This window comes from Nomia melanderi, chromosome 11, assembly GCF_051020985.1.
Source record: "Nomia melanderi isolate GNS246 chromosome 11, iyNomMela1, whole genome shotgun sequence".
NCBI lineage: Eukaryota > Metazoa > Arthropoda > Insecta > Hymenoptera > Halictidae > Nomia > Nomia melanderi.
The window spans coordinates 7,308,411-7,329,057 of NC_135009.1; the positions used below are offsets into that span (position 1 = coordinate 7,308,411).

A 20,647-nucleotide genomic window follows, 5' to 3' on the forward strand; every position below is an offset into this window, starting at 1 on the left:
TCGGCTTTATCTCGAGATTGTTTGTCAGCAAACACGCGGAAGAAAAAAATAGATGGGAAGATTCTGATTACACGCAAATCACCCGAGTTACTTAAAAGGACTCGTCTCCGCCGAGTGCCACGCACATAACCGGAATCATATGATTCGACATTGCTTGTATCCGTCATGTCCCAGTCGAAACTGCAGCAGTCGATCCCGTTGGAACAGACAAAAGACGGTGTCTGCTCCCAGGTGAACGCGTACCGCAATGTGTTGACTTTCCAAGAGATTCAGCGTCTACTGAAGGATTCATTGAACTGCGATGGGGAGGTACAGAAGTACTTTCTGCGACCTTATTCCGAGAAGCTCGGCTTCCTTGGTTCCCATCAGCAGCTTTCTATCGAGGTCAAATCTAAGAGCGGTAGAGTGAAGACGCTATTCTTCTTTGTGAAAATTGTACCCTTTCATGTGCCATCGCAAGCCGAGTATGTGATTAACAAGAAAGTATTTTTAAAGGAGAAGATATTCTATTACAACATATTCCCTCTATTGAAAAAAGTGTATCACGGTGAACCATGGTCGCCAAACTGCTACCTGGCCAAAGAGCATTTGTTGGTTTTCGACGACCTGATTGTCAACGGTTATTCCATAAAGAATAAATTATTCACCAAGGAGCGGGTCGTCTCTGGTCTGACAGCTATCGCGCGGCTCCACGCAGCATCTCTGATGGCAGAGGCTCATCTGGGTGTGTCCTTCAAGGAGCTGTATCCCGACGCTTTCGTGGAGACCTCGTTCGACCTAACTGGCCAGACCGGACAGTGGTGCAATGTGACTACCAACGCTATCGTCGCTATCGCCAAACATCTCGGCTTCGACACGAGTTCGCTGGCTGACATCTGCCGAGAAGTGACCGCGGCCCTGCAGACGTCGGTTACGAAGAGGAACGTCATCAGTCATGGAGACTTATGGGGAAATAATTTGATGTTCAGCAACGACGCCCCGCCGAAGTGTTTGCTGGTGGACTATCAGATGATGAGATATTCACCTTTGGCGCACGATGTGGCACAGTTTCTGTACCTATGCACTGATCGTGATTTCAGGGCAGCTTCAGAGGAAGCTATGTTGAAGCATTATTACAGTGTGCTGTGCGAGACCTTAAAATCGTCCGAGATTTCCGTAGAAATTCCAGCATGGTCCGAGATCGTCGAAGGAATGGAAGAACAACGTTTGGGCGGCGCGATCACCGCAGCCTCGTTCTTCCAGACCGTGATGATGAACGACACCATGGCCCTAGAAATTACGAGTAATTCCGACACCTTTCACAAATATTCGTTTGAGGGTAGAAACGAAATTGTACTCAACATGATGAAAAACGATCCAAATTATGGTAAGAGACTAACAGAAGCAGTTACCGAACTGGTTGAGCTGAGTGCCCGCTTTGAAGAGCTCCCGAAACCGACGTAGCACTCAAGGATATTTTGCATCATTTAACTTTTACACTTTTCTTTGAATTGAAACAAAATGAAGTGACACAATGCACCCTTATGCGATTAAAAAATACTAGTACTCTCCAAAAGTAATACTGAGCAATGGTTTCATTTGATTACCGGGTTTTATGTACACATGTTAACACAATATTTGTAAGGTAACACGTAATAAATAATCTACATGAAACAGAGAAATTGTCTTTTTCATATTGTATTAATTTGATTATCTCAACCTGTAAAATTTTAGCTAAGGATCGATGTTTCTTACGTCGGACAACGAATTTCTGAAGGTGGTAACGGCGCAAATCAAGAAACATAGAAAATTGTGTTTATGTTTTTGCTACAAAATAGTAACATTGTAGGAAATGACTGTTACAATTGGACGAAATTATTTTACATAGTTGTCGCTGACAAAGTTCTAGATTCCCGAAAAATATTCGGCACAACATAGGTAATTTATTCACGTTAATGTTCAGTGGTCTCGATGTCTTGTTCAGGAAGTATAGCCTTCAGGAAAGACCAATTATGATCAATCAATTCTACTTTCGTATCGTCTATCGCATTGTTCACAACATCGGGAGAAGGTTCTGGTTTCATTGGACGTGAAAATTCATTCTCGCTCTCGTCCGCTGATTCGTCTTCGCTGTTTTCTTTGTCATCTCTGGGAACAAAAGGAACCGTCACAAAAAATTTAAGTTCAATTTAATTTAATTTAATTTTGAATTTTAAGTACCAGTATACGTACTTACGATTACAAAAACAAATGGAAATAAAGGATTAAATTATAAAAAGACAAACAAAAATTAAATAATCCAAGATGTTAGGGAATAAATTACCTGTCGTACTTGTTCTCCGCTGGCTGGGCTGTCGACGACGTCAACAGAGAGGTAATGAAAGATGTACAAAGCAATTTCATGGGCGGTAAGGTGTGCGCTGAGACGCTGAGCAGCTGAAACATATTGCCATTATTAATTCACTCGGCGTGTTTAGATACTCTTGTTTGGCGGATCGATTTTCCAAGAGTCGTACTATCATTCGTTACGATTGAGGAATATTTTATTGATAGACGAGGAATGGCGGATTCATAATTGAAAGAGAGACATGGTGACGTGTTCAGAGTGTGTTCACTATGACCACGCACTTACGACTACGTCCGATTAGTTAATTAGTTTTAAGGCTGACACAGTGCGCCACCCCCGAACGAAAATTTCTACAATTCCTGTAATCTTCTACTTCAGATCTAGGTTGACGCGTCTCTTACGACCCACACGAATCTTCTCAGTATACACCAGTTTTCGCCAGAAAGTCGCACGAAATACGCACGCCACGTACTATGTCAGAGAAATAACAAGAAACATGGTTCAAGTTGCAAGTACAGCTTCTAGATGTTTCTTCCTCTTCCGCCCCAACGAATCGTCTAATCTGCGTTTTTGATCAAAATCACTCAGTGGAAAATTTCAAACGGACCAAGTAAATGAAATAAAATAACGATTCCGAATAAAGAATTATCAACGTGCGGTAAACATATTTAATTTTAATTTAATTTAATCTAGAAAGAGAGCGCAAGTGATTGAAGTCGATGTACTCTTTTCGACGTTTGCCAGTTCCATTTTTCGTTTGTTTCGGGGAAGCATCGATCTCTCGCCAAAACTGGCCGACGTAAACGGACGCGACCGAACGTGTTCAATCGAACGCGATGAATGCGATTTTATTAATAGGTAACGTAACAATCAGGGCAGTTCCCGGGGGAGATAAGACTTTGTTCCGCAGCTCTCCCAACAGGGCTCGCGTCCTGACCTGGTTTTACCGGAACGTTTGCAAACAATTCCGCAGCGAAAACCACACGTTCGCCATTGTACGTTGTAACGGGAATGAATGAAGGTACATAGGTACGGAGCATTCCGTCGAAACTTTGATTCTTCGAGCGACGACGATAACTACGGACGTCGCTTGTTAATCGTCGCGAACCATCGAAAATTTAATTAAAATCGAAAGCATCCCACGCTTGGCACACATTCCGCCATATTCAGCGGGACGAAAGCACGTGGTTCAGAAACTGTCCAAGGTGAAATCGTGTTTTATGGAAGAATACGGAATTAAAGTTAGTTGATGGTTCTTGCAAAAAATAATAGAAACGATTGTAGGTAAAACTGATTATTCTATAAAAAGATTCTGTAAAAATGAAAGAATTCTAACTGAAAATTGAACATTTTTACGACGACATTAAGCTTTCCATTTTACACTAATTCACGAAAAAATAATGCAGGTCTGAGGTCATCGCAGACGTTCACGGGATGATTCGCCGGGGTATCGCGATGCGTAAAAAAAAAAATACGGAGGCGGTAAACAATTAAGTGAGGGCAATTCCGTAGAACTGACGTGAATTGCAAAACAAGAACGAAAGCGGTGAGTTAGCGGATATCCGACTGCCGTAAGCGCATCGTCGCGTCGTGTACGCGCCTAATTAGTTACGCGTCACGACGTGTTACGTTCAATTTAATGTCGTCACAGGAACAATCTTTAAAATTCTTCGTAAGAATCATACGTAAATCATCTATTTTCGCTCTTGAATTCTTACGTTTTCAAGAATGCTAGAGTTGTAACTTAATCGGGTTAATTTGAAGTCCAAACCCCGGATTTCATGGGAGATTATTGAAATCAAATTACAAAGGGTTGCTTTGAAATACGTGTAATAATTAAAATTATTGTCGAAATCCATGTCTAAATTGTTTACGACGCCTGGCAATACCGCCCGCCATCACGGATGCGACTTTTTCATCTGGCCCGCACGGGTATTGCATATTACACCCTCTATGCAGATCAAAGATACAGACGATGAAGAGATTGAAGACAATAAGCGACATCGTTTAAAGCAATACGAACAATCGTTTAAAATTAATTAGACGGTGAGTCCACGTTCTTCTTAATGGCATCATTAGCGATCATGCGGCCTTAAGGACCGCCACTCGTGATGATCCTTAATCTGCTTAGCCTCCAGACTATGCCGGTCTCCAAATGGGGCAAGATTTAACTTTCAGAGGAGCTGATGTTATCGCGTTAATACGAGCCAGCCATGACGGTGGCTCGCGAACTTTAGACGTGCACTTGTTGCGCGTTCCCGCGATAACAACTACCGCCTGGAACTTAGGCCATATTGATTTTGCATCGAGCCACGAAACTTCGAACGCCCCGCCTTCGAATCCTCATTGTTCTCCGGCCGCGATACGCGGCAATCTTTCCGTTCCCGTACGCGAGACACGGTCACGACCGACTGTTTTTACTGTCATTTCAACCGTACCCGGTTATTTCATAATCACCCCTTATCGTTTTCTCCGCGAGAAGCTAACTCTCTCCACCGCGGCTCTTATTTAACACGTCTTAACACGTTCGGTACCAGCGTCACATATTTGTGACGACCGTAATCCTATATTTTACTTAATGAAAATGAAATTAATCCTGTAGATATTGTTATTAGAAATTATAAACTACGACATTATGTTTAGGAACTCAATGACTTGTTTCAATTTCATTTTTCTAATATTTTTTTTACAAGATTTATTGGATTAAAGAAAATATTATAATTGAGGAGACCGTCACCGAATTGTGCTTTCTGTCACTTCGACGATAGCGAGCATTTATTTTCTTTTCTATTGTGAACCCTTTCTATAATATTTTTTGAAGTATTTAAATATTATTCCTATCGAAAAGTATCAACGCTGGAACTATTTAGCGTTGGGGGTGAAAAGGGATTAGATCGACAAGGATGCATGATAATATACACGCAAAATGGTAAAAAGGGTTAAAAGAAAATAAAGAATGCGAGTTCCAAAGAAACAGAATTTTTCACAAGTTTAACAAACTGATGTTTAAACTAAAGAGATAAAAGGTGGCATCGAAGTTTCGAAATATTTTTTAAAAATATATATATAATTTGTATAATGAAACCCCAGTTTGTTTTAAATGAAAGAATTTTCTTACGCGATTTAATAACGATAAAATAATTCAGCAATTCTGTTTGTCTTGGAAACGATGAAAGTTCAGTGATTTCAATTTTCCTAGATTAAAAGTGTTTCAAAGACTTCCGCGAACAATGATTCTCTGAACGCCGCGTGCCGAAGATTCACCATCAAAGACAATGCCCTAGGTCAGAGGGACAACTGAAACGCCGTGAGAGGGTGGGAGTGCGGAGAAGCAGCTCCTATATTAAATCATGGCGAGGCCACTTCTCAAAGTCAGTCCTACGTCGGGCGTTCAAGCAAGGAACTCTTCCCTGACCGAGAGTGGTCCGCGGGTCGTTCTTCGACGTATCCTGGTGAACGGCGATTTAATAGTGACACTACCGGACAGAGATTAACCGTAGCCAGGAAAAAGGGAAAAAAGAAATAGAAAAGCAAATCGAAAGAAAACAAGATTTTACAACCCCGCAGAGACTCAGCGCTGTACACAAGATTCTCAGATAAGCCAGGTGGTGGCAATCCTTGAAACTTTTCGTTCAAGGGGAGGAAAAGGTGGTTTGCCTATCTTGAAGTGTGTCGATTGCAAGAGATTCGTCGGGCATGAAGTTAACACCGTGGAGTTTTGTGTCGTGCATCTTGGTGTCTATCTTGTTCCTGGCGGTTATTACGTCCGGATACCCTGCCAGCAACCCGGAAATAGTGAGTACCGTGCGCTATTTGCGCTTCGTTCAATGGAACTGATCGATATGTTGCACCCACCTACAATTCAATCTTGCACGCTCCCGAATCGATATACGAGAGAAAGATAAATCAACTTTCGCTTGGCACTGGACCATGTTTCTCCTTTATCGGCCGACTATTCGAGAATCCCGAGGTATTTCGGAAACGATTATTTTCTTCTCGCGAGTTTAGCGCATAGAGCCAAACCACGTGTTGAAGGTAATTGTCGGTCAGCAAGTAACTCAGGGTCTTTGACTTGCAAGCTTCCGTTCCTTGCCGCGGATAAGCGAATAGAAAACACGAGACGGTGGCGTTGGGAAACGAGGCTGATTTCTTAAAAAAAATTTAAAAAAAATAATTCCCGTGACCGAATTTATTTAAATGGTTGTGTAAAATGATAATTTTAACCAGTAGGACCACACGGAGATCGTGAAATGTTATCGTTGAGTGGCGTAATAATTCGCATTGACAAAATAAAACGAATAAAATAGGGGAAAAATACACCGCATGCATTCAATGATATTCTGATCATTTAATTTAACACTGCTGATGTTTAGAGTGTAAGTTTGCTTGTGCGTCGCTAAGGAATCTTTTAACGCCAAAGACAATCACTGTTTCTGATAGAGTAAAATTAAGTAGTAGGAATAAACCGAAATTATACGATAATACTGATGACTGTCTCCGCTGCGATGACGCGACGACAAATCCTCTATAAGTAGAGACTATAATTGAAATTAATATTTTCCTTGCAACCAACACGTAGCACGCGTAAGATAACATTACAAGTGGAACGCAAGATTCACATTAAATCAATGCTCTTTTCCCTCCACTTGTATTGGCGTATCTAATCGGACTGGACTGTAGGTGGTATGGTATATCGAAGTCATATTCGTATTTATAGAATTATAATTAACTTCGGTACGATTATCATGGTTATTTATATCATGGCGTTGCCGGCTGCAGTTTGCAAAGCTTTGCTAAACCTCACCAATCATTTTGGTTAAGTTGTACAACTTGCAGGCGATCGAGAACATGCGACAGATCCCGCAATGGCATTGTCTACGCTACAGGAAGTTCGATCTGGTGCGCCGCTGTCGGAACTACCGTTTAGGGAGGAAACACTGACAAATACAAAACCGCCGATACCCCGGGCCAACGACCAGCAATAAATCCTTTTACTCGAAGCTCCATCGACCAGCCGTATTGAACGTTCTATTGCACATGTTCAAGTTCATTTGAAATGTCGGAAATACAGGCAAACCAATCGGAACACTATTATAATGTAATCTGTGCGTAGTTGATACAAGAAGCAATGTCAATCGCGTAGAATTTTTGACTCTTCATGGTTTCATCACTTACTGTCAAGACTGTCACTGTAAGACTCCTGTGCTCGCGTTCAATTACTTTCTTGTATAGATTAAAAGCATTATGAAAACGAGAGGGCGTAAGTCAATTTCTTGTGAGACTAGCAATCTAAGTTTTTTTCATAACTAACACTCCGTTAGTGGATCTAGCCCTTCCGTTAAGTTATTTATATTATTTGTATTCGCTTTGTTTTCTTTTTGTAATTATTTGTATAATACATGTATACGCGAAACTGTACATATAAGATGCGCTTTGATCTCATTAACGAATGAGAATATGTTCTAAAATAAAATTTTTTTTTTTATCGCATGTGTATATCTTCAAGTCACTTACCTGCTCAGCCCTGATATATTTCACTGCATTCTCTTTACGTACTACGTGTATTTGTATATAATACTGTATAGTAATATATAATAGTTTCATTACTTACTTCTTCCACCATTCCCCTCCCTGTTGTGCCCAAATGGTTGTGAATATACGGTACGACTTCCTCTTTGTCTGTAGTTGTTTTAGATGCTACCATATTGGCAAAAGCAGTTGCCGGTACAGAGGCACTTGAAGACAATATTTCCAACGATATAGTTACTTCGGATTCCGGTTCCAGTGTTAATAATTCCTATGTACACACAGAATTAATAAAATCTTTCTTAATCATTTATGAGTATCTTATGGTATATTGTTACATACTTGATTTGAATCTAAGAAGAAAAGTTGTGACTTTTTCTGCCACTGTCTATAAGAAGAATTTCGCTTTTCTTGGAGGTGCGGTATAAAGGTAGCCCCCAAAATAGAACTGCTCTTTTCGATAACATTTTTCCTAGAGTATATCGGTGATGACTTTTGAGGTGTAAATACATATACTGAAATGAGGAAATATATTAATACTTGATAATAAGATACGATACCTTTTTAAAGGTTACTTACATGAGTTATCAGTGGTAAAAACAGCCATATAATTAGATTTTGAGTCAGCTGCAAGGGTTGCAACTTTCAAAGGTACACTCCAAATCAACGTAAGCGATAAGATGTTCCACACTGCAATGTGTTCTGTGGAAGCTGTTATCACAAGATGACAGGATTCTTGTCTTCCAAATTCGATTCGTCTAATGAAATTTCGATGATAATGACAATCCTATTTTCGTAGTTAATAACATTTTTTATTGCATGGTACTTACGTTATCGGTTGTTGGTATCGACTGTGAGTAAGACTACATTTAAATGTACAGGTATCGGGTGTCCACATTGTTAAACTAGAATCGAAACCAATACCAACTAATGAACCGTCTATCGAAAATCCCGCGTCTGTTACTGGCAGATTCCTATAATCTCCTATGCTATGACATTGCCAATGTTTCGCCTTTTCTAGAATACGTAGGTATTATACGTAACATGTTAACTTTTCTATAACACATTAGTATTATTCTTTATCGTAGTATATTAACATAAGTCTTACGTACTATACATAGACGTGGATTCAACAAGGTGCCATAGTTTGAATTTTTTATCCCTCCCCGTTGTAACTGCGAGCATTCCATCTTCATCGAAGGTTGGTTGGAAATGTAATGCATTAACGCCTCCTTCATGAGGAAGTTCAATGGATGTATTTAATGAGAACCTAATCAAATGCATAAAGTTTGAATTAAATCAATTTTAAAAGGCGATATCTTATACATACAACTGCTCTTTGGAATCAAACATCCAAAATTTTAGTCTAACTTCTATACAAGATAATTTATCGTTTCGCTCCTCGACTGTCGCCATCCAAGTACCGTCGTCGTTTAAAGCTATTTTTGTAACTTCTGTGTTCACAATTATTAAACTACGTTCTTGAGTTAAAAAGTTTTGTGCTGTAATATTAATCTGTAAAACATCCAATATGTAAACATACTATATTTGTATCTTATAGTAAAGAATAGTATACAATAAAATAGTACTCACATTGTACAATAAACTTTTCGTGTAAGTGTTATAAAATTGGACGTGTCCAGTGCGACTATTTAAAACAAGCGAGCCTGTACGTGGATCAACAATAAGGCCAGCAGGAAATAAGTCTTGAGAAGACAAGGCTACACCCCATGTAAAATTCTGTATTACAGAGGTCAACTTTCTTTGCGGATTTACAACTACAATACCTGCAAATTTTATTAAGTACCAATACTGTTAGTATAAAATGCTTTAAAGAAGTTGAGAGCTCATTCTAAAAATAAATAAACAATTCAAGTACCATTGTCCAAGGTGGAAACAGCAACATACAAATTGTCTGGAGCAATAGTAAGATGCTTTATAGGAGCAGGTAATCGAGGAAGAAAAGATTTGTGGTGTGGATTTGCCAAAACCCATTTTACTAATACACATTCTCCTCCGCCAGTATACATATGACCACCTATAATTTGTATGAAAGTATTTAAACATGTGCAACCATTGTTGCATTCATTTAAACTATTATTATAATCTATATTTACCTGATTTACTAAACGCAATTTCTGTTACAGGCAATGTGTGCCAATGATATACAGCTGTGTAAGGTCTTGTTTGGAACAAACTTTTCCATACTACTACACGACCAGTTGAATCTCCTGTGGCAACGCATTCTTCTTCTGGATGTCCAGCAATGCACGTTGGTATTCTACCTGTTTTGCCAGTCTTATGTCTATGATTGTAAAATATAATAATTTTTTTAAGTATTTCTTGCAGAATTCTCTATTTTTTAATAAATAATATTTCTATGTGAAATTAGATACATACAATTTATCCATAAGATTTCTTGCTGGATTTAAAATATGTAAATCTACATCATGAAGAATTGCTATTAAATTTTCTCCATGATTCCCAATTATATCAACATAATACTCTTGAGATTTAATTCTGTTAGAATGAATAGAAAATGTAAATACATGTAAGAAATAAATATATTACGTATATAGTTTTACTTACGATAAACAGGTAGATTTTGTACAAGTTCCATTATCTAAGTCGAATAAAACTACATAGATCATTGTATTGCATTTTGAAAGATAAGTTACAAGTACTTGGCGTAACTCATTTCCTTTATGAGTTTTATAATTAACAATATGAAAAGTTTTTACTTTTGGTTCTTCTTGAAATTTTAATTTCTATATAGGAAAACAAACATTTGTTAATCAAACTGCAGACAGTTTATATGAGAAGAGTACAGTTTCATATTATTAGAAAATACATTTAATTTCTCATACTAATTTTTTAGTGATAATGCCACTTTGACAACTCCAGAAGTATAATTCTCCATTCTCTGTACAAGCAATAATAGTATTAAAATTGTCAGGATGCACAACTAAACCATTTATCCGATGATTTGCTGGCTCCAATTCTTTTACAAAGTCTCCAGTTTGTGTACTGTAAGCTCTTATAACTTGTTTCCATATTATATACAATGTTCTGCAACAATGAAAATGCTTTGGTATTTGAAACTATGATGCTAGTCACTTAATTTTATTATATCAAATTTACTTAATTTAATAATATTTAATAAAATATATTCTTTTACACAGTCAATATTGTTATGATCATATTATTATCTCACGTAATTATACATATAATACATGTTAATGAGGTTTTAAACTTGTAGCAAACATTACAAAAATACTTACTCTCCATCATAAGAAAAGACTGGTCGATAATCAATTATACTACCTCCGCCTTTTCTCGTTAAAATTAAATCATCTACATCTATTACGTCGACTGCCGAAGAATCGCGTTGGGTATTCAGTTTCATCTGCATTTTGTCACTTAATTCCTAATGGATTAACGTGTTTAATAACTATATTCAATATTATACACCCCATATATTAATAAAACACCAACGTATAACTTTCACGCAACAAAACAGTTATATTTTGACAATTACACGTGCTACGCTCCGAATAACCAAACCAAACGTTGACCACATGGTTTGTCTTGTATCAAAAACTTGGACGAACTTCATGCAACATTGGTACAACCGTACTGAGAAAAATACCCAAAGTGACACACTTCACGCAGGATGGTTAATATAGTTTTCTTCTTGTTGTATTCAAATATTTTTCATATTTATAAATAAAAATATGTATTTAAAAATGGAGATATGAGTTTGGCATGAGATTAAAAGTAATCATGTTTAAATTTACTAGAAATGAATTCATAATTATAGGAGTCTGAAACATCTTCTGTTACCATAATAGAATTGTAACGCGATGGATAAAACAGAATTTATCTACACTTCTTGACGCCATCAGTTTAAAACAACGAAAATTTTTATTAGATTTTATTCTCTTACACATAAATTGAAATGTAGAAAACAAAATCCAAATTTCTAGGATATACATTCGATATCAAGGGGGTTGAGAAACAAAAGACAACATACACCAGCAAAGTTCAAGTAAAGATTTTATTGAAATATAAGGAATCTGTACCAGACAGAACTAAAATTACCGTTGAATTTGGTACTACCGGGGTTCACATATCGTATATGCCTGCGTAATCGCTGAGTAATCTTCATTATTTTTTTCCTCCCACGTGTTTAATCCGTTATAAGTAGTCTGAATATTCTATAAGTACAGAAACAATATCGAAGGTACGCGCACAGTCTATCTCAAAAAGTTCTAAAGCTAAGAAGGATCTCCTCTAGACCTGCAGTTGCGGTTTACAAAGTTTACATGTACAACTTAAAAGGGGTTTTCACTTCGGTCTTCTATTTACAATGTAACTGAATGGTCTAAAGCTACGCGGTCCTCTCGCTCCATTATCATAGAGTGTTTGAAGTTCTCGAATATGTACAATTTTTACAGGTATATACTTCTTTCTTTCTCTTTCTCTCGCTCTCTCGCACTCTCAAATATACAGCATTATTACATTACAACAAATTTGAAACGTACACACTCGGTCGCGTGCAGCCCTCGCGTTCCCACAGGACCGCGACCAAATACGTGCACAAATAGCCCCATTATCATCGAAAAAAGATAAGTCGCTATTTTCTCTTTTCGTGCAGTGCTGACAATCAGATTGTATACACTATACAAAATATTTAAGCGGCTCATGGAATACTTTATTTCTTGATTTTCTTCCTTTTTTTACGATTAGCGTTCTCGAATACTCAAAATCATAGGAGAAATGTTTCCTTAACGGGACGCATTGCATACACAGTCTAATAATACTATACTAAGAGAACGTAAAAATCTAAACACGATTTTTTTTTGTTTATATTAGTTACAATAAATAAGCAACGTATATGTTCGATAAGTTTTACATTTACATTAATTAACTATATATCACGGATTTAGTTTTTTACTGGTTCTGAATGTGCACGCGAACTGGGTACGGTGCGAAGTCGTTTAAAAATTAAAAACGATGCTCTCTTTCTCTTTCTTTCTCTTTCTTTCTTTCTCTCTCTCTCTCTCTCTCTCTCTCTCTCTCTCTCTCTCTCTCTCTCTTTCTCCCTTGCCCTCCGAGTTCACGGAGTCGTGTTGTTTGTTTAGATATTCGATAAGAGATTAGAATTCGGTTGTTGTACTCGGTTTTTCTGTTCAAAGATGACTGTTCGAGGTAGGAACATCTATTTGGTGACATACTCGACAGACAAACCATCTATTAAATTAAAACGGTTCTCTAGATATGCATAAAGATTCTTCGATACCGTTGGAATCGGATCGCACGTAGCGTTCTTACTAATCTTCTTTCTCTCTCTCTCTTTCTCTCTTGGTCATACATCCTTTCATTCTGTCTCTCTTTTTCTCACTCTTACACTCGCACTCTCTGTGTTTCATCACTGAACACTTTACGCGCATTTAGTCCCTTAAATACAAATGAGAACAGCCGACGGTATAAAAAAAATGCAACAGCTAACATTAAATAACACGAAATCAATTCATAACAAAACCGGAAACCGATACAAAAAGAAAACATGTTCACAATGATGTACAAAATGACCGCGTGCTATGCGTGATCAACGGGCATGCATTCACGTAAAACTTGTGATGCTGCAACAACCTGACGAAACCGATGAACGTGTACGCCTTTAAACGAATCTAAACATCTACGAACGAATGATTATACCCTCTTTTGCGACGCGTGACTACTCGCAAAGAAAAAAGAAAAAGTAAATTGAAATATTTGCTAATAAATACAGTATAATATCATAATGTTGAGAAATATGTTGCCAAAATAGATAACGTTGATTTTTTCTCTTTTTTTATACTTTGAAAAAATTCATTCTCGCTTTCTTTCTCTCCTTTTCTCTCTAACTCGCACTCCTATCTTTTGTTCCTTTCAAATTCGCTTCTACGAAGCAGTTTCGATTATTCTAAAAACGAATTAGAAAAATATTTCTTTCCAGATCTGTACTATTCACCATAGTCAAATTCGAAATTAATTCACTAATTTATATACCGTTCCTTCTGCAGAATTCTAATACAAGCGGAAATGCAATTAATCAAAAAACATATTTACCCTTCCTCTAAATATTTTCTTCAGATCTTTTTCTTTTTTTTTTAAGTATAGTAAAGATCTATCAAGCGTTTGTATCTTTTTTTTTCTTTAAACGTACAAGTATATATCACACGACGCGAATCATGATTCATTCGTTTTCGTTGGACATTGTCTCACGACGGTAGTCCCCGTTGTCCCCGTATCGTTGATTTACACTGTCTCAGAGAAAATCCACGGTTATTAGTATCGCCGAATCAAAAAGTTCGTGTTTTCATTCGAAACGATACGATATCCGGCAACCAACTGAGCAGTGAAACTTTTCTGCGAATAATATATATCCTTGACTCTTCGTGTGATCACGAAGTCCGTTTGTATCTTAGAAAAGTCTTGAATTCGCTTGGTATAGTCATTATATCCTCGACTTGCCACTCGACGTGCGAAAATAATTTATATGTACAAATAGTTCGAATCCTTAACTTAAATTATTATTATTATTATTAATAATATTATTAGCATTATTATTATTGTTGTTGTTATTATTATTATTATTATTACGTCCCTAATCAAAGAACGTTAATAGATATCGCTTTTAGGATCCCTCTCCCGGAAGAATCCTTTTTCAGTCTTACACTCCCTGATGGTAACGGTTTTCAGATTCACCGTCACGTCCGTAATGAACACCTGATCAGCAACCGGATTCCTCGCGTGCCAGTAATCCGTGCCAGGACTGGACAAGGGGACATACATGTCTGTCTTTGTGATCTCTGTTTGCTTCAGACTCGATGTATTGTTGTTGTTGTTATTGTTGTTGTTAATATTGTTATTATTATGGTTGTTGTTGTTGTTATGACTATGGTGTCCATTTACGACGGGCGCTAACCTGTTGTTATTCGTGTAAGAATCTGTGGGACTTGGAGATTTATGACCATTCGCGTCGACCGTCACAGCTCCGTTCGACTTTTCTTGTTTTTGTTCCGACAAATGCCTCTTTTTGGTAGGCTGCTCTAGAGGCGTGTCTATCTGAGGCGAAAGGGGAGCCGGTGGTGCACGCGGCAGCGAGGGTGGAGGACCGTGAGGAACGTCTGCTTCAGGTCGCTTTTTATCCTGTACCGCTGGTGCCGGTGTTGTCGGTACCGCAGGCAACGGTTCCTCTGGCGTCGATTTTACACTGGACGACGACAGCCTCCTACCATTAATTTTGTGACTCTGAAATTAATAGAATCGCAACTTTTTGTATAAAATGTCAAATGAATTCGACTGGTACAAAAAATACATATTTCTATTTTAAAAAATTATCCAAACAAGGAAAAGGCTACAACATATAACATTCGCCTGGATCTGTATAACCCGTATAGTAATGGACTCGAATACTCATCAAATAAACACTCACGTGGAAAGAAGGGGACGTAGGATTGCTCTTCAGAGGTAATAATCGAGGAATCTTATTCGGCGGTGGACTTCCACTGCCACTACTAGGACTGCTTGTGGTTATAGTAACACCGATTTTCCCAGATTCTTTACTAAGAACTTCAGCCTTCCTCTTCGTGCCCGTTGGCTCTTTTCTCGGCAACAGAGGACCGTCCACACTGCTATTAGAACTATCTGAATCGACGCTGAACGCGGATGCAGATAATTCCGGAGCAATGGGCGATTCGTGTCCATCAAGAGAACTCGGAAGTGTATCTTCGTCAGGCGCAACAGGATTCAACCGAGGAGCTGATGTACTACCGGTAGTGGATTCATCCTGACTGTCTTCTCCAACCCTCTCGTCTCCACCTGGTTCTTCTTCAACGACCAGATTAGCAAGAACTTGATCCTATACAAACGGAAATGTATGGTTCAAGTTTTAGATTTTTCGCTAGTTTTTTAATTCGAATATAGCATCATATTATACGTAAATATTTCTCTCACATTGTATCTGGTATCCCTCCGCCTGGGTCTTCTCGTGGATACATCCCCACCTTTTTGACTTTCTTCGTATAATTCAATTAACCTGACGTCTAAAATGTTCTCTTCTGGTTCCCACGTGTTATATCTGAAAGGAGGAAGAAAGTTGTCTTCTCATTTCCCTTTGAACGAACCTATTAATAATTAAACTGCTTTTATTCTCGACTTACTTTTTACTCCAGCCTTTCCATTTCACGAAATATTCCACCTTACCCTGCAAACATGAAACGATTGATTTAAAGATATTTATCGACCAAACAATTAAACAATTAAAATATATCCGAAAATCGTCCATCAGTAACTGTAATAATGATTCATATTTACGAATGTTCTTGAACGTACGTTGAAAAATATTGATTTCAAATTAATGTACTTCTAATGCATAATAAATGTCAAAGTATCTGTTATGATCAGCGTTGAATGCAAGTAGATTTCAAAATACAAAAAACTGTGTTATTTCTGCGCGTAAAAGTATTACGACAAATCACTCGGTACTAATTCTTGTACAGTGCTTCCAGTGCACAGCCGAGAAATAACAGACCAAGTTTAACAGCTGTCTGTGACGCTTCAAATCTAGAAAATTCTCAAGACATGATTCAATTGTGCGGTGCGAATTTTACTGCTCCGAACTAGTGCATGCGTGACATAGAGACAAACGCATCGGGACAGAGACGACAGATGAATGCACTGGTTCTAATTTCTATGTATACATAACCTATGAAATCGGTGGAATAAAATGAGGTATTGGAGCTGGACGTCGTTGAGTTTTACAAAAAACTAGGGAGATGCTTCCCGTGCCTACTAAACAGAAACCATTAAAGAAGTGATACTTCTTTAGAATAGAACGTTTGAAAAAAAGAGATTATTAAATAAAGTAAAAACGGAGAATTGTTTTTATTTCAGCAGAAACATTATTCCTAAAGTGTAAAGAATGATTGAAAATAAATAAAAAAATAAATATGTATCAATAATTTTGTTGAAGTTCGTCGGAATAGTAGAAGTGTTGAAATTGAGCCGATCGCAAGGATCCGTTTCGCGCGTCTGCGTCAAACGGCGGATCTTCGAATCCATCTACTCGCGTACGGTCGATAAAACGGGCGGCGTTGACTTCCACGAGAACCACTGATACGGCTCACCTATTGGCCGTTGGCCAGCGAACGAAAGCGTGCCGACCGGTCGTGGTGCGCAGCCAGTGTGACAGTTGAAAAACAATGACATAACTGTGCAGGTATAGGACACGTCGGTTTATCACGCATGAGCCGGTCGCAGCTGAGAAGTATCTCGTGTGTTTTATACCGATTTACAACGTTGCCAGCCTCGATGTATGGTTACTCCGAAAATTACCGGCACAACGATACGGGCACCAATGTATTTTTTCCCGTAACGTAAACAGTAGAAAGTTTACCGTTCAATGTACGATACTGTACAATACAGTTCCATAAATGAGTTATTTGGTAATCGTTGGCAAGATATTAGTGTCTCGAAGATACGAACACCTAAAGGCAGAGCTCGGGGAAATCGTGTCGTTCCATGTGCGAGAGGAGGGTATATTAGGAAAAGAATGTCTGTTAGCGTTCGACGGGAGATATCGGGAAGCATCGTGTACACGATAGAAATCGCAACGGGAGGGGCAGAATTGTTGCAGCGATAGGTGGGAAAGAGAAAAAGATCACGAGGAGGGGGAAGAGGAAGCGGCAACCGCGCATAGACAAACAGAATCCGTGTTGTGGCGCTACCTGGCGGCGACGGGTCGGATTAGTTTTACTTACCCGCTTTTCCCTCTTCTTCGTAATCCGTTCCGCAGCATAAACTCTGTCACCTAGATCCATGATCCTTTTAATCCTTGCCCGTCAGACGTACGTAAGAGCTGTTATTATGTCCGAGAGAAGGATGATGTGTGTCACTAGCAAACCACACCGAGCAATGTAACAACATATGTACCGACACCGGGATAGAGCACGATGATACTTTGAAAATCGTGATGACACACGTAAACACACTTGTAAACGAATCGAGACGTATCGTTGTTTCACTGTTGGCTGTGTAGCGCCGATTTCACTGAACGGCTTTCGAATAACACTATCGGTGTTACACAACGTGAAATACGATGACCACGTGTTTTCGAAGGGCGATCAATTCGATCGCATCTTCGACGTGTGGAACATTTTCGATGACGATCATGTGAAACGAAACGCGGCACGTGTTGTCGCTCCGTATACGAGAATACTCGGCATCGCTCGATGTTTTCCGCACTGATCGGTCTCGACCGACGGTGATTAGAGTGGCTGCTATTTCAGCGGAGAGGCGGCAATGCGACCGATGTTTTTTGAAAGGCCAGTAGTCGCGGCAAGACCGGCGAACACGAGCGAAGTCGGCGTATACGCACGTCCCATCGGGAAGGGAATTTCAGGCGGCACAGTTTGCGCGCCGCGAGTTCTTTCCCCGTGTGTTCACCGCACAGCAATCCCGTGTACGATTATCGTCGGGTATACGGTCTCACTAGACTGCGTTTCGTCTTTTTCGGAGTCGTGAACAGAGTTCGGTGTCTGTGTTGGCCGGCAACACGTTTTCTGCTTCTGCTGGTGCTGGTGCTGGTGCTGGTGCTGCTGCTGCTGCTGCTGCTCTCTTCGTGCGAGATCGGGGCTCGTGACGTCAGCGATTCCCCCTCACCTCGTAAACACCAAACATGGCCGTCGTACGGATATACGCTGGTCGAGTGCGTCCCAAGCTGACGGTGAAAACTAACGTCGATAGAGCCACCAGAAACTTGTGGAACCGCGAAAGAGTCGTAAAAAGACGTTTCCAAGCCTTGTAATTACCGGACAGGCTCTGTATATGAGAATGTTCCAAAACTGGAGCGATCGACTCACAGCGTCTAGCACATTCTGCGGATCGAGGCCGACTAGAGCCGAGGTCTGCCGAACTCCCCTTGCAAGCTTAGTGGACTCGCCCGACCCGCTCGAGGTTAGGAGAGGAGGGGGTAACAGTAGAGAAAGAGCACTAAAGGGGGAGGCAGAAGCTCTCAACGGTACGTGCGCCGCGCACGGGAAAGAAAGAGAAGAAGAGTGTGCCTGTGTATGTGTGAGAGAGAGGGAAAGCAAAAGAAGGAGAGTGTGATTGAGTGACCGAGGACGAGAAGGGCAGGGAGAAAAGGGAGAGAAGAGCAAGCGCAATGGAGGTAGAAAAGAGAGACGGCGCGACCAGGAGCGCCGTCCTCGGAACAAGAAAGCTGCCTGCCTGCTGCCTGCCTGCCTTGCCTGCCTGGCTGCCGCCTGCCTGCTAGCCAGCCACCCCAAGTTCCCTTCTAGGTACGTGTATGCGTGTATTTGTGCGCGAGAGCAGTCGATGCGATGTTGCCAGGTTTATTCCGTCGATAGCATCGCACCAAATGTCACTGGCGTACTACCGATAAATTCCAGAATTCACGGTGCCGCTGCGCCGTTCACGATATTCCGTTGCAATCGAAAACGTATTGATCGTCCTGTATCACTACGAGCACTCACACGCACGATCTTGTTCACGGAGTTTGGTAATAGGAGCGTACCGCTTTTGCTGTGCATTCGCGCCCACGATCCGGCAACACTGTATCCTCTTGCGACGTACTGTCACACACTGCACAACACACTGCCGCACGGCATCGGCTGCCGCATACGATGGTTTTACAATAAACGGACGCTTGATAGAGATTATTCAAGGTGATCACTAGCACGGTATTGCGATGATACACGATTATCTGATAGGAGCGGCGCAGAATGGAGCGCGTCGCAGTAAACGGGCGGCGCTCCTCTCGTGAAAACGTGTGCAACCTCAACGGATCCCGAAACGAGAGTGTCCTCTCCCGTGCTGACGAACACACAGGGAGAGCGGTCGGGCGATGGAAAAGGAGAGGGATAGGAAAGGAGCGAGAGAGAGAGACAGATGGGGAGCTTGATCTTCTCCGTCCTTCGGCGTAAATAGCAGGATAAAAAAGCCACGACGGTGGTGCTTGATTGGTGGGATTCCCGAGGCGCTACCGACGCTCCGAGCCACGCTCGCCGCGTCGACCAATCGACGAGTGGCACAGCCCACGTCGGTTCCCCTCGACTCGTCGAGAAGGCGGGATTACGGGCACGGTCGTCGGTCGACGGTTCGGTTCGAGGTCCCGTCGCCGTGCCGCGCGCGTCCCTGCATTCCCCTTCGACGCGAGCCTTTCCGTTTTGCCGCAACTTTCCCCCTCTGTGTGTTAAAACAGACACAGATACACTCCCCCCTCCCCCACGAACGCTCTTCCCCTCGTGTAGCAAACCCGAATAGCGGATCGCTACCGTGCCACTGGTCTCCGTCACTTCTCTCGCCCTCTCTGTTTCTCTTTAACGCCCACGGGTGTGTAAAGTCATATATATCGTGTATGCAAGCGTAGCTGGGCACACGTTCGAGGGAAACGAGGGGAAGTACATATATACAATATATATATGCGCATATACATATATATATATATATATATATATACATATACATGTATATACATAGGAGCGCACATCGTCACAACCATTTCCCCTCTTCGTACCCGCGTCGGCGGTGGCCGACCACCGTCGGTATTGAAATATCCTGGCCCTGGAGAGCCAAGTAGTCGTGCGGCGATGCCGCTTCTCTTTATAACCACTACGCTCCGCACCGAGACCGATCTTTCTCTCCCTTTGCTTTTCCCCACCCTTTCTTGCTGTATGCACCCTTCCCCCTTCTCCGTCTCTTTGTCTACGTTTTTCGCCCTTCTCC

At 40.5% G+C, this 20,647-nt stretch overlaps 4 protein-coding genes and 1 long non-coding RNA gene across 12 annotated transcripts in view; 3 read left to right on the forward strand and 2 right to left on the reverse strand.

Moving 5' to 3' along the window:
* The first annotated feature begins 15 nt into the window (after positions 1-15).
* LOC116428860 (uncharacterized) lies at positions 16-1,655 on the forward strand. Its single transcript, XM_031981030.2, has one exon. It carries the CDS (start codon positions 166-168, stop codon positions 1,441-1,443), a length of 1,278 nt encoding a protein of 425 aa, XP_031836890.1. The 5' UTR covers positions 16-165; the 3' UTR covers positions 1,444-1,655.
* On the reverse strand, positions 1,650-11,489 carry l(2)05287 (WD repeat-containing protein l(2)05287). 2 transcript variants are annotated; one of them, XM_031981028.2, is made up of 15 exons: positions 11,134-11,489; positions 10,720-10,921; positions 10,442-10,620; positions 10,253-10,372; positions 9,970-10,157; positions 9,732-9,890; positions 9,446-9,639; positions 9,183-9,367; positions 8,965-9,122; positions 8,683-8,869; positions 8,432-8,610; positions 8,195-8,367; positions 7,938-8,123; positions 2,303-2,415; positions 1,658-2,127 (listed from the first exon to the last, which is right to left on the reverse strand). In XM_031981028.2, the coding sequence occupies exons 1-15, from the start codon at positions 11,262-11,264 to the stop codon at positions 1,932-1,934; spliced, it is 2,550 nt and encodes an 849-aa protein (XP_031836888.1). In that variant the 5' UTR covers positions 11,265-11,489; the 3' UTR covers positions 1,658-1,931. The 2 variants fall into 2 exon arrangements, with proteins under 2 accessions (XP_031836889.1, XP_031836888.1); XM_031981029.2 differs by lacking the exon at positions 11,134-11,489 and having other exon boundaries at positions 1,650-2,127; positions 10,704-10,845.
* On the forward strand, positions 5,679-7,931 carry LOC116428862 (uncharacterized). Of its 3 annotated transcripts, none has more exons than XM_076371946.1 (2): positions 5,679-6,121; positions 7,163-7,930. In XM_076371946.1, the coding sequence occupies exons 1-2, from the start codon at positions 6,023-6,025 to the stop codon at positions 7,265-7,267; spliced, it is 204 nt and encodes a 67-aa protein (XP_076228061.1). In that variant the 5' UTR covers positions 5,679-6,022; the 3' UTR covers positions 7,268-7,930. The 3 variants fall into 3 exon arrangements, 1 of the variants encoding a protein (XP_076228061.1); XR_004235372.2 differs by lacking the exon at positions 5,679-6,121 and adding an exon at positions 6,177-7,060 and having other exon boundaries at positions 7,163-7,931; XR_004235371.2 differs by lacking the exon at positions 5,679-6,121 and adding an exon at positions 6,985-7,009 and having other exon boundaries at positions 7,163-7,931.
* A 406-nt stretch (positions 11,490-11,895) lies between the features above and the next one.
* LOC116428852 (polycomb group protein Pc) lies at positions 11,896-19,743 on the reverse strand. Its single transcript, XM_031981012.2, has 5 exons — positions 17,662-19,743; positions 16,063-16,106; positions 15,857-15,980; positions 15,336-15,761; positions 11,896-15,151 (listed from the first exon to the last, which is right to left on the reverse strand). Exons 1-5 carry the CDS (start codon positions 17,719-17,721, stop codon positions 14,519-14,521), a joined length of 1,287 nt encoding a protein of 428 aa, XP_031836872.1. The 5' UTR covers positions 17,722-19,743; the 3' UTR covers positions 11,896-14,518.
* The window catches only part of LOC116428853 (uncharacterized), a 94,806-nt gene continuing 93,209 nt past the window's right edge, over positions 19,051-20,647 (forward strand). For all 5 annotated transcript variants that reach the window (XR_012999641.1, XR_004235367.2, XR_004235368.2 and 2 more), the window contains exon 1: positions 19,051-19,200. This is a non-coding gene — a long non-coding RNA (uncharacterized LOC116428853). The remainder of the gene's footprint in view (positions 19,201-20,647) is intronic.

Bases quoted from the DNA above. Each gene is read 5' to 3' on its own strand.
- LOC116428860 (XM_031981030.2), top strand. From the start codon at position 166: ATGTCCCAGTCGAAACTGCAGCAGTCGATCCCGTTGGAACAGACAAAA.
- LOC116428862 (XM_076371946.1), top strand. From the start codon at position 6,023: ATGAAGTTAACACCGTGGAGTTTTGTGTCGTGCATCTTGGTGTCTATC. The intron at 6,122-7,162 runs GTGAGTACCGTG...TACAACTTGCAG, and splicing joins CTGCCAGCAACCCGGAAATA to GCGATCGAGAACATGCGACA.
- LOC116428852 (XM_031981012.2), bottom strand. From the start codon at position 17,721: ATGGATCTAGGTGACAGAGTTTATGCTGCGGAACGGATTACGAAGAAG. The intron at 15,981-16,062 runs GTAAGTCGAGAA...TCCTCCTTTCAG, and splicing joins TGGAAAGGCTGGAGTAAAAA to ATATAACACGTGGGAACCAG. The intron at 15,152-15,335 runs GTGAGTGTTTAT...TATTAATTTCAG, and splicing joins CTACGTCCCCTTCTTTCCAC to AGTCACAAAATTAATGGTAG.